General features: G+C 44.2%; 1 protein-coding gene across 1 annotated transcript in view; it reads left to right on the top strand.

The window, feature by feature from the left end:
• KLF7 (KLF transcription factor 7) overlaps positions 1–17,066 on the top strand; it is an 81,945-nt gene that overhangs the window by 47,950 nt on the left and 16,929 nt on the right. Inside the window, exon 3 of the mRNA XM_081898555.1 lies at positions 1,174–1,783. Within this exon, the coding sequence (XP_081754681.1) occupies positions 1,174–1,783 (610 nt within the window). The remainder of the gene's footprint in view (positions 1–1,173; positions 1,784–17,066) is intronic.

The following is a 17,066-nucleotide window of genomic DNA, read 5'->3' as shown; positions in this document are numbered from 1 at the left end:
CCCTGGTCTCGGATTCTGCCAGTCATTTCTGCCAGTCCCTCCCCCTTTTAAATTTTGTTTTGTTTTGTTTGTTTGCCAGACATGTAAAGCTGAATCCACACAAGTTAAATGTGCACCAGTTGCATAGAATACTTACTGAATTCTACCTGGGGGGGTGGGGAGTGGACCTTATACTGGTTTGTATGTTATACCAACTCTTGTTCTCTGGGTGTTTTCCCTTGACTACTCAGCATTGCATGGAAAGGCTAAAATCTAAAAGGCTGGCCTATATAAATGGACTGTTACAGCACTTTCGATATCCCATTTTTCTGTCCCGATGGCTTGGCATTTACACCAACAGCCAGCGGTTCTGAGCGGAGCCTCAAGGAGCTTTCCCCGCTGGTTCCTCTTGCCCTGCTGAAAGGAGCTATGAGCCACTGGGCCGAAAGTAATTTGGTTTGCACTGTAGAGGAGCACTTCCTGTGCCTTCCACCCCACAAAAACTAAAGCTTTCCCTGTTTGGTACAGAGGTATTTGTGCCAGGACCCCAGAGAAGATGCAACTGCAGCCTGCGAATAGTCTGCTTGTGTGCTAAGCAAACCTTTCAGATGGATCGGGGAGGGGAAGGAATTTGACTGATTGTGGAGCAGCCTCCTAGCGTTTGGGGGTTGGTTCACAAGTGGTTGCTCCTGGGGTTGCTAGGCAACTGGAAAGGGCCTCTGCTGTCCTCCGTCCTCCTCCCAGAATGGAGAAGTGGCACTTGTAGCTGTTATTCTGTGGGGAAATTCATAGAATTGTGGAATTGGAAGGGATCTTGAGGGTCATTGTGTCCAACTCTCTGCAAAGCAGGAATCTCTTACCCAACATGGGTCTTTGAACCAACCACCATGAAATGAAAAGTCTTGTGCTATACCGACTGAGCTATAGCACAGCAGATAATTTATTTCTCCTTTCTTTTCTTATGACTGTTTTGGCCTATCCATATGTTTCCGCCAATTAGGGAAGGGATGGGGCAGCTGTGGCCCTCCAGATATTGCTGAGCTATACTTCCCATCATTCCCATTGGCCTTGCCAATGATGGGAGCGGTACCTGGAGGACCCTGCGTTCCCTACCCCTGTGTCTGTCTTCTGTTTCAAGGCAGTGGCAACTGTTGGATTGGGTGATCTAATGACGTCTTCCTTCTCTGTCTGCAGACATGCCTTGAGCTGGAACGCTACCTTCAGACGGAGCCCAGGAAGATATCGGAGAGCTTTGGTGATGATTTGGACTGTTTCCTCCACACTGCCTCCGCTCAAGACACAGAAGACACCATCCAGCAGCTGGACCCCCTCTTGCTACCTGTAGACATGAGTCCTTGCGACAAGAATTCCAACATGGACGTTATCGTCTCGCGGGACAAACTCTTGTCCGAGACTTGCCTCAGCTTGCAGCCTACCAGCTCCTCCACAGAGGGCTATACTGCCGTTAACCAGGCCCAACTCAACGCAGTGACCTCACTAACGCCTCCCTCCTCCCCTGAGCTCAGCCGCCATCTTGTAAAAACCTCACAGACTGTCTCCGCAGTGGATGGCACAGTTACGCTGAAGTTAGTTGCAAAGAAGACCGCCCTCAGCTCTATAAAAGTCGGTGTGGTAGCACCAGCCAGCACAACAAAGTGTGCGCTCAGTGACAGCGAGCAAGGAGGGACAGGGGCAGATGCTTTGCCGGAAAACAAGAAGAGGGTTCATCGCTGTCAGTTTAATGGGTGCCGGAAGGTATATACAAAGAGCTCACACTTAAAAGCGCACCAGAGGACTCACACAGGTACTTACGTTGGATGCTTGGGTCTTGTGCTTGCTTGCTTGTTTGTTACGTTCAGAGTTGTCTATTGGAAGATGAGAGTTGTCTATTGGAAGATGGTTTGGAGCAATGTGTTCCATGTGTTTCTGAAGTGCGGGGTGGGAATTTGCTATCTCAGTATGACCTTGCTTGCGTGGAAGACCCCTGAAAGAGTCTCAGGTTTCCCTGCATTTGGTACACGTTTCAGAATTCCCCCAAAACACTGGGGATGCAAAGCCTGTGTTCACATGTAATGCTATGCCACATCATCTGGTTTACTGTGAGCAAGCAGCATTTGCAAGACACGATCTTCAAGCGAACAAAGCAACCAGGGCTTCAACCATGATCATGAGTTTTTAGGTAATGGAAAGCCAAGGTTTGCTGGTTTGTTCACCCCACACATGCCAGGGGAGGAGCAAAGTGAGAGCATGTTGGGAGCCCATTGTTTGTGGAATCTAGATTACTGTTACATGCAAACACAGCCAATGTGGTGCACAGGTCATCGGATGTGAAAAGCTTTTTGCAATTTGTTTGAACCATCTAGATTTCCATATCTTGGTCACAGAAAGCACCTCCAAGTATAGCATATATTCTCTCCGTGAATGATGCGGATTAATGTAGCAGGATTAATGCACTGTCAATGCTGTTAGCTCGAGGGGGTGAGTGAATTGGCTTTATTTCACACCTGGTTTATGAGTCTGGCAGTTCTTTGATGGAATGAGTTGAGGACAGAAGAGTGGTCTGGATTCTAATCAGTTTAGCTTTGTAATGGTCGCATGCATTTCAAGTGGTGAAGTCTGTGAACTAATAGGATTCTGTAAAAAACCTTGAGGGAAACGGCTTTAGTCCCATTGTCAAAAGAAATGTAAACTTCGAAAGACCTGCACCCTGGTTCCCATCCCACAAATAGTTGACATCTGGACAGCAGACTCAGCAAACACACAGGTCACAGACTTCCCCACTCTGCTGAGACATACTGTATTTCTTTTTAAACTATAGTGATTATTTATAAAGGTGCAAATATGTTCTTAGGATGGTAGTCGAAATGACACTTTTCAGTGTGCTTAGAAATGTCACTTGTGCCGGGATCAAGGAATTTTTCTGGGCGGTGGTGTTTCTATGCCTTCGAGCTGGGGCTTCCTCTCAGTATCTTAAGAGTACTTTAAAAACACCCCCAAACTTGAGATGTGCCCTTTCCTAGGAATAATTTTGTGTTGTTGATTTTGCATCATTACCATGCCATCAGTGGCGTAGCGTGGGTTGTCAGCACCCGGGGCAAGGCAAGTGATTTGCGCCCCCTAACCCTAACCCCCAGATGTTGCGCCCGGTGCGGCCGGCCCCCCCTGCACCCCCCACGCTACGCCACTGCATGCCATCACACTTGTAAAACACCACCCCCTTAATTCTTTCCAGAGTAATCTTGCAAGGTCATTGCTTCTTCCCATGCTCAGATATGGCAGCTGACATAGAGTGTTTTGCCCAAGGCCACAGATACCTATGGCTGACCACAGGTTTGAATCCAGGTGTCCCAGTCAGGGTTTAGTTTTTTGTCTAGCAAATTGTATCCTCTTCATGTAGAGCTTTTCGCTGTGTGAACTACATCACATTAGAAATGATTTTAGACATTCAAGGAGGCCCAAGGTATAAACCTCTAGCTGAACTCTACAGTCTTAGTATGGACAATGTGGATTGCAAAAGTCCTTGTGTCAGAATTTCTCAGTGGAAGAAGGGAGAAAATGACATATTGAAATGAGTGAGCTTTTAAACAGCCAGCTCTCCATAAGCTCTTTCCCCTCTAAATATTCAGATTACATGAGTTGATCTATCCCGTCTTCTTTCTCTACACACTCTCTACTCTCAGAACATTTCTCAAAATAATTATTCTGCAATTGATTAATGTCTCTGCTCTCTTTCTCAGCTTTCCTCATGAGGATGATACAGTTCCATGACTGCTGTGCTATTTTTTGCTTCTAAAGGAACTGCTGAGTCAGTTTCCTCAATTTTGCTGTTGAACATGCAGTCTTTGATGATAATGCCACCATGCCATCAACATGTCTTTATAAAAGAGAGTTCCTAGAGATAGGTTTCCACCCTTATAAAGATAAATTTCCTGGACTAGTAGAAATTAATATTATGCAGAGCATTTTCAAAGACTGAACTATTCGCTGTGCCAGAGTGTTTCTGCATTGTAGTGGCTTAAAATCATCTCTTGTTCAAGGACCACCTTGGCCACTTGCTTTCCATGTGGTGCTGGGGAAACTGTGGGTTCCTTTCCAGCAGCACACCAAACCATGGTTTGCTCTAATAATAATTTAAAATCCAAACTATTAGCAAAATGATGCTCATAACTATGTTTTGTCAGTTTGGACATCACACCAAAGTGCTCATCATGGAGCTGGGAGTTGATGGCATGATGGGAGTTGTAGTCCAACAGCATCAGAGGGCTAGTGGTTCCTCAACCCTGGTGTAGATGACTGAACCAGATGGACCGATGGTCTGAATCCATAAAAGGCAGATTCTTGTGTTCCTAACGTAAAGTGAAGTGCTGTGAACTCCCTAAAGTGCTGTATAATCCATGTTTAGTATTAGTGCTTCTCATGCCACTGGAGGTAATAATTTCAGTTTACTCATAAGTTGTAGATGAGCACTGTTATCTGATTGTGGCACACTTTGGTCCATCAGCTTAGGTTGGTATTTGAATGGTCTGGTGTGAGAAGAGCAAGGGGGCTGGGTTTCATGGACATTTGGTCCACGGTGACTCTCGGTGAGTCTAGTTTTCAAACCTGATACTGGTCAGATCAAGACTTCCTGGCAGCAGTCAACTAGCAGAGGAAAGCTGTGTTGTGTTCTAGGTCATCAGGAGGCAGCCTTCAGACATGCAGGACTAGAACGTCTTTGAACAAAAGGTGAAACCAGGTGTAAAAGAATGACTTCGGGGAGTGGACACACCCTTGAAATTAAGGTTCTGGCATGATTCCTACTGAGCTTGTACTCAGAAGTAGAATCAGTATTTAGTTTCAGAACTGAACTCCGTCTTTCCTGGCCCTGTTCTAAACTTTGTTCATTTCATTTAGTGAGGGGAGATGCTTTTTGTAGCTTTCGGTTGGGAATTTCCCTTGCCTTTCAAATGCAAATCACCCAGATATCTACCAGTGAATCCCAATCTACCTTCTGACTCCCCCAGCTCTGGGCCACACCTTTCAGCCTTGAACAAATTCATCGGAAAGAGAAAGAAGGTCAGTGGCTATGTGGAGGATATAGCCCTCCTATACGTGTTGTCCCTGACACCTTCACATGCTAGATACATAGAATGAAGCACCCTCTCACCTCGCTTGTGTAGTTCCATTTCTGGACCTGATCACTATTGCAAATGAGATACTGGGCTGGGTAGGCCCAGAGGTCTGACCCAGAACAGCTGTGCTTATGTTTACATGGCTTGCCTTTCTCAATCTGCACCGTCTGATCCCTCTCGACAATAAAGCTAGCATTACTTATGCAGGAAGAGAGCTAAATTGCCTCCAAAACCAAAATAGGAAGTATTAAAGGGGTGTGGTTTGGAAATTTTGGGGTGTATTGTCAGGATCCCAAGTACACGTACCCAAGATTACAGCCACGGAGCAGTTATTTTGCTGGGTCCTTTGTCTTTCCACGCAGCCGTAGCTTCTTGGAACCATCATCAGCGTAATACACTGTCAATTGTGAACATGCTTGGCAGTGCCAATGGCTGCCAGCCACTTGGCTCAGTTGACAGCTGAACTGAAGGTCTGAAAAGATTGTGAGATATTATTTTTCCCTTTGGCTGCTGGTAGCGCTCTCATGTGCAGGAGAAGAGGAGGCTCTGTGTGGCTTAATTGCTCCGCATCTCTACAATAAAACGGAAAGACAAAGGCTTCTCTCTCCTTGAACATAAGTGGATGGGTTTCTTCTGCCATGCAGTGTCTCAAGCAATCATCTTGCAAAGTCTGGTGGACGGATGAGATTTGCTGTAGGGCGGCCTTGGGGGTGACCACAGAATGCAACTTTGATTTTGCCTGTGAAGATCCATATGCATTCTACTGACTGCAAAGTTGACAATCTCTGTGCAGGGGGAAGAAAGCAGGGCACAAAACACCTGGTCCCTTGCTGTCGAGGGGACTGAAGCAGGCAGAAGGAGAGGGGAGAGGACAGAGAGAAGGGAGGGTTTTCCCACTTGATTTGATTTATTATATTTCTGTGCTGCTTTTCATTCAAATGAACCTCAAAGCGGCTTACTGACAGCAAAGAACGATAACCCAACGGAACACAGTAAAACATCACAAATACAGCTTAAACCATATAGAATGAAACAATGACAATCTATAAAACACTGTCAACAATTTAAAAAAATAAGCTGAACGTCACAATTAAAGCAAAAGTCATATGATTAACAGATCAACACAGCATTTATAATCTATAAAGCAATGCTAACATTCAGAATATAGCAATCAGAAAATAAGCTTAAGCACTGTTAAGTTCATACACACCCTCTCCACACCCCTATGACTCGTAATCTTCCGCTCTGTTAAAACGCAGACACACATAGCTCAACGGTAGATCATGTTGTGCAAACCAAGGGTCCAAGGTCCAAGGCAGGGCTCCCGAGTGACTCACACCTGAAACCGGTGTGCCACTACCAATCACTATGGGCCAGATGGATCCATGGACTGACTTTGGCACGAGGCACAGTTCCCTCTGAATATTGTAATTTCTGGCAAATGAAGAGTTTGGAATGCAACTGTTTGGTGGAGCCACTGTGTAGGGAAAGGAGTTTAATTCAGCTGAGCAGAACAAGAAGCAGATCCTTCTTTTTAATTATTTTGTTGGTCTCAGTTAACTGAAGGGTTGTTGTTTTTTTTTAAAGTGGTGGTGCTAATTTATGATGCGCCAAGGAGACGTTGCTAAGGACGAACGTGCAAAAAGGTGGGACCAGATTTTGGCCCGCAGTAAAATGGAGAAGTCGCTTGTCATATGGGAAAAGATGTGTGAAAGAGTACTCTAGGTGGCAGGGGAAAGTGAGGTCTGCAGTTGGGATAAAGAGCACCTATTTCGTGGGTGTGAGGAACTGAAATAGAACTGGTACTTAATTGACTGGGGGCATAAATCTAGCTTTAACACATTTGCCCCCTGTTTTAATTGCATGGCAGATACTTCTGCAAGCAGTGACAGTTTGGCTTCTTGGGGGGTGGGGGGAGAGAATTTTCCAGCCCCATCTCAGCAAATGCCACTGAATCAAGTGACAGAAGGAGAGCTAATTTAGGTTGAACAAAAGCAAAAAAAAAATGTAATTCACAGAGTATAAATGTGTCATTGTCTAAGAAGGGAAGCAAGATATTTTGATGGGGAAATGTGCCCTAAAAATTAAATGAAGACCCTTCTATGGAAGGGTAAGTTTGGCTCGAGCCTCAATTTGAATCCGAAATGATGCTTAGAGCAGCACCTTGTAGAGACTTGCAGTGCTTTTGTTGCAGAAACAAATGGAACGGGGAGGCAGCTTGGGGCACAGGCTTCGTCAATTCAGAAGCAGTGCGACGTGATGGAAGAGTGGGGTGACTGATGCAACAGGGAAGCAACACTGGGTCAAGAAAGAGTTAATGGCAGCAAGGAGGGGCAGGCAGGGGAGAGCAGTCAGCTGAGCCCCAGGTGAGGCAGGCCTGTCAAGATGGTTGATGAGGAGCCTTATCCTGTTGGGATCTGGAATCCAGAGTGACCACCTAGAGAGTCCTAGCAGGGGATGGGCGCCTGAAGATGTAAAAAAGAGAGAGAGAGAATGGAGAGTAAAGGGGAGGTAACAAACATGAATGGCGTTTGTTAAAATGGCATAAATTATGCAAAGGAACCAAGCCTTGGGCTCAGTTGCCGACATCTATGATTCCTTGAAGATGAAAGGGACTTGGGGTTTTTTGTGTTTTTTTGCTTCATTTTAACTCACACGGCGGCTCAAGCAGCATAACTAATTCCTATAAACTTTGGTGCAGGCGCAATGCACTTTTGAAATGGCTGTGAGGAAAAGGCATCATTGATGGGATGCAGAAAAATGATTCAGAATCGTTGTGCGGATTTTATGCACTAGGGCACTTGACTCCTTAAGTGCTCAAAGAGACATGTGTTGATGGTCACACCAACAAAATGTCCATTAAAAATGGGGGGGGGGGGTTGAAGGGACCGTTATTGGTAGGGCTTACCTTTCATGTGCATAAGGGCTCACATTAAATTTTTGGCACCCCCAGTTTTTTAAAGGCACACAGAGCAGATGGTGGGAGAGCGCTCTCTCTGCTCAAGACCCTAGAGAGCTGAGTAAACAACACTCGACTAGAAAGACAACTAGGACTTAGCTACACAGCTGCAAATAAAACATTTAAAGTGTGTTTTGAATGCAATATACAATGTGACGCTAGATAGCGATGGCGAGTCTTATGGAAAACTCAGTGTGTGTTTTTTAAAAAACGCTTAAAAAAGAAGGAACATTTTCAGAACGGTTTTTATTTGTGTGTAGATTGCACCCTACTCTGACCGTGTTAGGCAAATAAAACTGATCAAGAGTTTTGGATTGGGGAGAATATATTCATGGGGCCGAAACCAGCTCTTCGGGAGTACCAGTGGCTGCCAAGAATGTGCCGTAATGGGGCAAAGATTCTGAACTGCAGTGCGTCAGATTCCTCTGGTGAGCAGTGCACAGTTGCCTCATGTTTTAGGGAAGCCACATTTGTACAGGTTTCCTGCCATGTGTATTATGCATCACTCTAGCATGTTCAATATGGGGCAGTAGATACTGTTAACCCTGTGTAGCAAGCTTACCTCGCCATATTGGTAATATTTAGGCTTTTGTGTTCGGTCTGATGATTGCATTTTTCCCCCCAGACACAGATCCACAAAATATCGGTATCTGCTTTTAATGCTGTGCGCTGCGTTCTAACAGACAAGGTCATAAATAGACTTCTGTTGGATAAAATGAAAAGAAAAAGGCAAAATCATATAAAAATCTATATTCTGGCTTTTTTAGTGCTTACGTGCTACTCAGGGCAGTTAACAACAATTGAAACCCATCACAACATACCATAAAATTTCTCCTCAAATGCATTATAATAAAATCAGAGACAATTGCAGTGAATAAGATGGACATCAGATAAAAAGTATATCTATCCAATAAAACAGATGCTTGCCTAAACAGGAAGGTTTTTGCCGTGTGGCAAAATAATGTAAGAGTTGTGGTCCAAGCTAGCGGTTACCATATTGTGAATGATATTCTAAGAAAAGCTTATACAGTGGGCTGAAATACTGACATCTCCCTGCTCCTTATTTGCTGGTTTTGCAGCTGTTGGCTTGTCATATATCCAGAGCTCTTAGTGCTAAAGCGAAGTTGAAACTAAAAGCTCTTATTACTTTTTTCTTCTTCTTAAGTTCTCCTAACCTCTCCAGGGACATAAAAATAATAATGGCAATTTAAAGCAGCAGAGAGTTGTCAATTAGGGCAAAAGAAAAGAAAGTAATGGTTTGAATGAGGGATGGGGGGAGAAATGTGAGGGAAGAGTGTGTCGCAGACAGACTTTTGCATCCTGTTGCTAGGAAACCACATCAGCATTAAATACAGTGTGCTAATTGGCTAGCTTGTCAGTGCCTGGGTACCAGCCTGGGCCTGCTACACAGCTGCTTCTGCTGTCTGGTTGCTAGGCAACTGCATCTTCTCTCCCCCCCCTTTTCTTCTGGCACCTAATTGTCTACTTTTGCTGCTGGTGTGGCTGCTGGGTACCAGTCTGGGCCTGCTGCTCTGCCGTTCTCCCGAGGGGCTGAGTTGGAGGGGGGGGAGGACATGTCAGCAATTAATGGAGCAGAAGGGCACATTCTGCAGAAGGCCTGGCACCTGTGTCTCCTAATTCTCCCTCCACCCCCAACAAAATCCTTCTGTTCTTAACACACATCAGGTGCCTCAAGCTTCTTTTTCTGCTAAGCTTACAAGAAGAGGCTTTAAAAAGGAATCGGAATTGAGGGAGCTTTGTCCCTTTCATGAAGCGACTAGCAGGGGGAAGGATAATGTACCTTTTCTCAGTGTGCGTTGTGTCGGTGGGCTAGATGCGACGAATCGTTGCTTTCCTGCGTATGGGCTTGTGAGGGGGTGTGATAATTGAGTGTGGGTAGCTTAAGCCCTCTGAGACATTTTACTCTAAGAAGCATTCTTTACCGATGTTGAGAGAGAGTCTACTTTTCCGTATTTCGTTCTCCTTTTCATGCTTCACATTCTATGCAAAATGACATGTGAAGGTTGTCACGGACACTTAAATGACAGAGCCACTTAGGAGGTGGTTCGCCGTTGATGTAGGTAAATTGATTGAAGCAGCTCCTTTTCATTCCTTAAATGGGAATGACCGGTAGCTGCCACACAAGGGGCTGCCTGTCTCCACTCAGACGTGCGCATTGACCATTCCATGGCTGCAGCATGAAGCAGTGACTGGTGTGTTGCGAGCTCTCACAAATCCAATTCCCACAGAAAGGATAGCATTCTGTCCCCTTACGTAGAGTTTTTCAGTGGAGTCGATTCATTCAAATGTTGAGTAATCAAGTAATGTGTGAATTGACCCCAAACGACAAAGCGAGATTGGCTGCAGCAAGGCTTTGTACCTGTGCTGAAGGGCTCAGAGAAGGTGATGTATTGGGATCCTGCCCCCATCTCCAGAAGGAGTCCTGGCTTTCTATGGTTACGATGTTCCTGCCACTTATATAAATTGCAAGATCCCACAAAGTGTTGTTGTTTAGTCGTTTAGTCGTGTCCGACTCTTCGTGACCCCATGGACCAGAGCATGTCAGGCACTCCTGTCTTCCACTGCCTCCCGCAGTTTGGTCAAACTCATGCTGGTAGCTTCGAGAACACTGTCCAACCATCTCATCCTCTGTCATCCCCTTCTCCTTGTGTCCTCAATGAGGTGCACAGATCTAAGTATAGTATTGCAGAGAAAGGCAGGTAGAGGAGGACCTAATTTATAGCGCTATTATTGATGGCCATTTTGCCTAGTAAAGTGTGGTATCAGTTTCCATTGCCTTCAGTATTATTATATTATCTAAGGTTCTGCTTTTTTCATTGCTCTTGAATTTGTTGTTTAGTCGTGTCTGACTCTTCGTGTCCCCATGGACCAGAGCACGCCAGGCACTCCTGTCTTCCACTGCCTCCTACAGTTTGGTCAAACTCATGCTGGTAGCTTCGAGAACACTGTCCCACCATCTCGTCCTCTGTCGTCCCCTTCTCCTTGTGCCCTCCATCTTTCCCAACATCAGGGTCTTTTCCAGGGAATCTTCTCTTCTCACGATGTGGCCAAAGTATTGGAGCCTCAGCTTCAGGATCTGTCCTTCCAGTGAGCACTCAGGGCTGATTTCCTTCAGAATGGAGAGGTTTGTTCTTCTTGCACTCCATGAGACTCTCAAGAGTCTCCTTCAGCACCATAATTCAAAAGCACCAATTCTTTGGTGATCAGCCTTCTTTATGATCCAGCTCTCACTTCCATACATCACTACTGGGAAAACCATAGCTTGAACTATATGGACTTTTGTTGGCAAGGTGATGTCACAAAATGATCCCAACAAGTAGCATGCTTGAAAGGAGAAAAGGCATTTTCTGGAGTAGAATTCAGAGGGCTCGGTTCATAATATGGATTACCAGCAGGATGATGCAGAGTTCTTACTATTCCTGTTTTGTAGTCATTCATACCATTCGTTGGGAACTTTGAATTCAGAACAGCCTTTCAGGCCAGTGTTAAGCATGGGATGTTGGTGCTAAATCTGCCTTCAATGGGCATTTTTGTGGCTTTAGGTGCCATTGAGCTGCCTCTCCAGTCTCTCAACTACAGGCTGTGTGATATTCCATCTCAGGTAGGCGTTTTGATTCTACAAAACTGTGTGGGAGCAAATACGTTGACAGAAAAGATGGTCGCAGTGGTGGTGTGCTGCTTTTCCTCTCACACGTCTGCCATGTTTCTCTTCTTCATTTTTCAGATTAATGTGCATGTGTGAATTGCTGTTGATGGTGTTTGCCAAAATGGTACCGTACACCACTAAATAGGAATGGTACAGTACCCCAGCCACCTTAGTAATGAATTGCACTTTTTCTTACCTGATGAAATCAACTAGAGGCACTTTCAACAATGAAAGAATCTCAAAAGAAACCGAAACAGATTTTTCTATTAGTTTCACTGTGATTGGTTCAAGAATGACACACATACTTTATGCTCGGGTTATATTTTTTATCTCCAAATCTATCTCTCTTTTAAACAGCTGAATTTGTTTGTTTGTTTGTTTGTTTGTTTGTTTGCTCTTTCTCTCTTTGTCTAAAAAACAACAATTTGTTCCATCTATGAATCCTACTTTTACATAATGTGTTTTAAGATTAAATGCAAGTCCCGAGGGATTTCACATCCAGGATATTAGAGGGAATGATTGCATCGTCAATCATTAACTTACTAGCACTTTGAAAAGGTGAAATTATTTCCATTTCTAGCTTTTGGAAATGGAAAACACTAAGGTTATAACATAAAAGTGCATACATTCAGATTTTTAAAACTCAGCTGTTTGTTGAATTTGTTTAGAAATCCATTTATGGCAAAAACTCACTTCAGAGGGTTTGGACCAAGATATAAATCTATCATGAGTATGAATGTTAAATATATTCTGGGGTACATCAAACTAGAATAACCTTAATACTTCAAGATAATTTGGAGCAATTTTAATTTATAGGGCTTCCATTTTGTTACATTTGAAAGGCAGTCTTCCCTCCACCCCTACGTTGGCACGTATATGCTTCAAACAAGCCATAGTTTGGCTTGTTGTGTCATCCAAAAGTGGACTGTGGTTTACTTCAAAACCTTGAAAGCCAGAAATAAACGAAGAATTCTAAGGACTGTGCAGGCAGTCACATTCATGATTAAACTATGGTTTATTACAAACTTTGGTTTATTGCTACATATGAACACGACTCTTACCGATAAGGCAGGTGAGTATTATTTCTGTGTTGCAGGTAGAGGGTCTGTGCTGGGCTCTTGAGTGAAGCAGAGATTCAAACTGAGATTGCCTTAGCTGGCTGAGTGTCTTAGCTGTTACACTACACCATGTGATGCTCGGCTGAGATCGCAGTGAATCACGAGGGGTGTTCTGTATCTCTGGTGCTACTTTATCTCTTCTTTAATGCCTCCTTTTAATTGATTGTTTGTATACGTATTAGCTGTTTTGTGACCTTTGTTGGTTTATTTTGTTCACTGTCTCGAACAAAAGCAGTAGGAAATAAATGACTCAATAGTGGGGTTTTTTAGGTGTGTGTGATACTCAGTCCAGGTCAGGCTACGAGATCACTTTGATCTGAAAAGTGCTCTTGTTCTGGCACCAAATAGAGTCTGGTCTGGTGAGTGGAGGAAGAGCTGTTTAACACAGAGTCTCCATGGCACTTTACTGTCTGCTAGAAAAAAGCAGCATTAATCTTGAATTTTCAACAACTGGAGCTGCCTTACACAGAATCAGACCATCAAATTCAGTATTTTTCACTCTGGCAGTAGCTAGTTGAGGGTCTCTCCTTGCAGTCCTGCTGCCTACAGACTAACTGGAGAGAAAAAGATAAAGGGTAAAGTGACCCCTGACCATTAGGTCCAGTCGTGGCCAACTCTGGGGTTGCGGCGCTCATCTCGCTTTATTGGCCGAGGGAGCCGGCATACAGCTTCCGGGTCATGTGGCCAGCATGACTAAGTCGCTTCCGGCGAACCAGAGCAGCACACGGAAATGCCGTTCACCTTCCCGCCAGAGTGGTACCTATTTATCTACTTGCACTTTGACATGCTTTCGAACTGCTAGGTTGGCAGGAGCAGGGACCAAGCAACGGGAGCTCATCCCGTTGCAGGGATTCGAACCGCCGACCTTCGGATCAGCAAGTCCTAGGCTCTGTGGTTTAACCCACAGCGCCACCCGTGTCTCCTGAACTGGAGATACCGGAGATTAAATCTAGGCATATGCTCTGAACTTAATGTTCTTCTTTTACCAGAAAGCTACAGATTGTGTATGGATGTGGATAGAAAACAACTGCGTAGAGCGTTCCCCCCTTTTTAAATAATTTGTTTAATTTTGTTAAATAAATACCCGAAGAGCCTTGCATTTTGGAAACTTGTATCCTTGCTTGTCCTGCTGTGCTCTTGCAGAGGTGGAAAGCTGGGCAGGCAGAGTTGGTTAGGAAAAAAAAATATCTGTAGAATAGCAGTAATGATGAGCTTGCTTCTACAGAGTTGTTGGGATGGTAAACACAATCTTCAAAGCTCTTTTTCAATTGAAAGCACAGAAATTATAAATAGATCAGAGCTGCTTCAGTTCTAAACAGGTGGCTGTAGGTGGATATTATATGAAAGTAACTTGCCCTCTTTTAGCTTCCTGATTTTATCCTGCGACATCTCAGAAAAGTAGTACAGCATGTGAAAAAGCAAGAATAAATGTTGAATGTTCAGCTCCTAGTTTGAATTCAACCTAGGCCCTTCATGAAAGCAACTGCTTCTTTTGCAAGATGCTACAAAATGGGACACAGGTGGCGCTGTGGGTTAAACCACAGAGCCTAGGACTTGCCAATCAGAAGGTTGGCGGTTCAAATCCCCGCGATGGGGTGAGCTCCCGTTGCTCGGTCCCTGCTCCTGCCCACCCAGTAGTTCGAAAGCACATCAAAGTGCAAGTAGATAAATAGGTACCGCTCCGGCGGGAAGGTAAACGGCGTTTCTGTGTGCTGCTCTGGTTTGCCAGAAGCGGCTTAGTCATGCTGGCCACATGACCTGGAAGCTATACGCCGGCTCCCTCGGCCAGTAAAGCGAGATAAGCGCCGCAACCCCAGAGTTGCCCATGAAAGGTAAAGGACCCTTTACCTTTACAGAATGGCTATATTGTGACTACAGTATACAATAAAGCAACCTCTCAGAATCCATTTTCTGCACTCGTTCCTTAAATGCTTATTTCTTCCGCTCCTTGTCCGTAAAACACAGCACAAAAGTACACAATGTGAGAAGATGCAAAAAGGTCCCAAAGGTTTAGCACTTATGAAACCCAGATTGCAATCTGTGGAATGCAACTGTAACATGCCTTTAAAAAAGCAATCTTTGCTAAATGTAAATTTAGATTATTATTTTTCCTGGAGACCATTGCACTTATCAGTGGATGAGATAACCAAGTGATACTTTCTTTAATTGTTTTCAGGGAAAGGAAAGCATTAACGAGATATTATGTAATGAGATGGTCACTGTTCCTTTCCCCTGCATTTGGCTTTGAAGTTTTGCCTAGCTGTCAAGGGGGGCAGGGAGCAGCCACATCTTGGCTGAGGTCTGAGGGTCAAGGATTCCTTTAGACAGCGGCTTTTAAAGGTCACATTTTCCTCTGTCTTTCTGTTTTGTCCTCTGCACTGCATACAGTATGCAAGCGTGCAGTGCCGGGGAACACAAGAGACACTGTCTGACATTTGGCAGCAAGGCAGCTCATGTTACAAAAGAAAAGAATCTGAAAAGAAGGCTAGTCTCAGTGCTTGGCAAAGCTACTCTGGAATGCCCCCAGAGCTCAGCTATCATAGATGTTAGAGGGATATCTGACGCTCAAATAAGTCAGAATACACTCCAGAAGGCTTTAACAGCCTCCGTGCAATGGGTTTCATGCAGCACTGCTGTCAAGATTATCCATCTTGGGTCGTATTTTTCAGCTGAAGGCCACCCCAATTAGTGGCTGCAAGATATTTTGTTTGTTACGTTAGATCTTGGATCGTTGAATTGGGTACCAAGGGAATTATTCACTTCCATGGCAAATCAGTGTTGGAAAATCTCAAGCCGCTGTAGAAAACGATGGATCCTTTATCCTAGAAGGAAGATGGCTAGGAGCCGGGTTGCTTCAGTTTCTGGACAAGATGGGGTCTGATAAGCTAGCCTAGTCAGGAACTACACAATACTGTCTCCAGCGCCTTCCCTTTATGAAAGTGGATGCTTTTATTCATGTCTTCATGAGAATAGGTGTGCATTCTGTTATTTTGACTGATGACCTGGCCTCAATCCCAACAGGTCAGGGAACAGTAGGGTATAAAACCATGCATCTCCCTACTTCAGTAGGTTGGCAGTTGAAAGGCAAGTCCATGCTTCATGTAGCTGATGCTGTTCCTGGATACATGGTGTTAAGCAGTTATTTTCGGCATAAGATATCGTTTACAGAATAGGTGCATCTTTTATAAACCAGTGTCAGGGAGCCACCAGGCCAGGTCATTTGTTGCACAAGGCACTGGAGTAAATAACTTGTTGCTGGAGCAGTTGTGTTTGCTGTGCAAGGTGTATAACTTGGGAGGGGGGGACAAAACTGTTTTTTTTACTTCCATCAATCCTGCCTGAAAATTTTCCAGTCTTATCTCTCAGTATGCATTTCTTATCTTCCCTATTACATTTCAAACACATAACCAATATCTCTATCTTTGTCTACTTTGTAACACTTTGTATATTTCTCCATACAAAACGTCTTGTAGTCCTACTAGCGTAATTTGTTTATTACAGTTGCTCTTCAAATAATTCATATACTTCTTCCAATCTTCTGTAAATCTCTGGTCCCGCAGGTTTCGAATCCTTCCTGTCATTTTGTCCAATTCTGCATAGTCCATTAATTTCGTCTGCCATTCTTCTTTCGTCAGAATTTCTTCTTGTTTCTTTTTCTGGGCTAACAATACTCTTGCCGCAGTTGTTGCATATAAAAACAATTTAACATCTTGCCTATTAATGTCCTGACCTATAATACCAAGTAAAAATGCTTCTGATTTTTTTTTAAAAAAATGTGTATTTCAGCATCTTTTTCATCTCATTATATATCATTTCCCAGAAGTTCTTTACTTTTTTACATTCCCACCACATATGATAAAATGTTCCTTCTTTTTCTTTACTTTTCCAACATTATATGTATTGACATGTCTTAGCGGTTTTGAGCCTTTGAGAACTTTTGAATCAAGAGAGTTCCAATACGTTATGTGAAATGAAACAATGCACTTAAAAAAACACACCTAGAACTCTACCCCCACTTCCCCCATCACTTTCCCCTAAGGTTGTTGTTGTTTAGTCATTTAGTCGTGTCCGACTCTTCGTGACCCCATGGACCAGAGCATGCCAGGCACTCCTGTCTTCCACTGCCTCCCACAGTTTGGTCAGACTCATGCTGGGAGCTTCAAGAACACTATCCAACCATCTCGTCCTCTGTCGTCCCCTTCTCCTTGTGCCCTCCATCTTTCCCAACATCA

Source organism: Podarcis melisellensis (assembly GCF_964234715.1).
Source record: "Podarcis melisellensis genome assembly, chromosome: 1".
NCBI lineage: Eukaryota > Metazoa > Chordata > Lepidosauria > Squamata > Lacertidae > Podarcis > Podarcis melisellensis.
The sequence above is the reverse complement of the archived record's forward strand: the minus strand, read 5'-3'. Positions and strand labels throughout refer to the sequence as shown.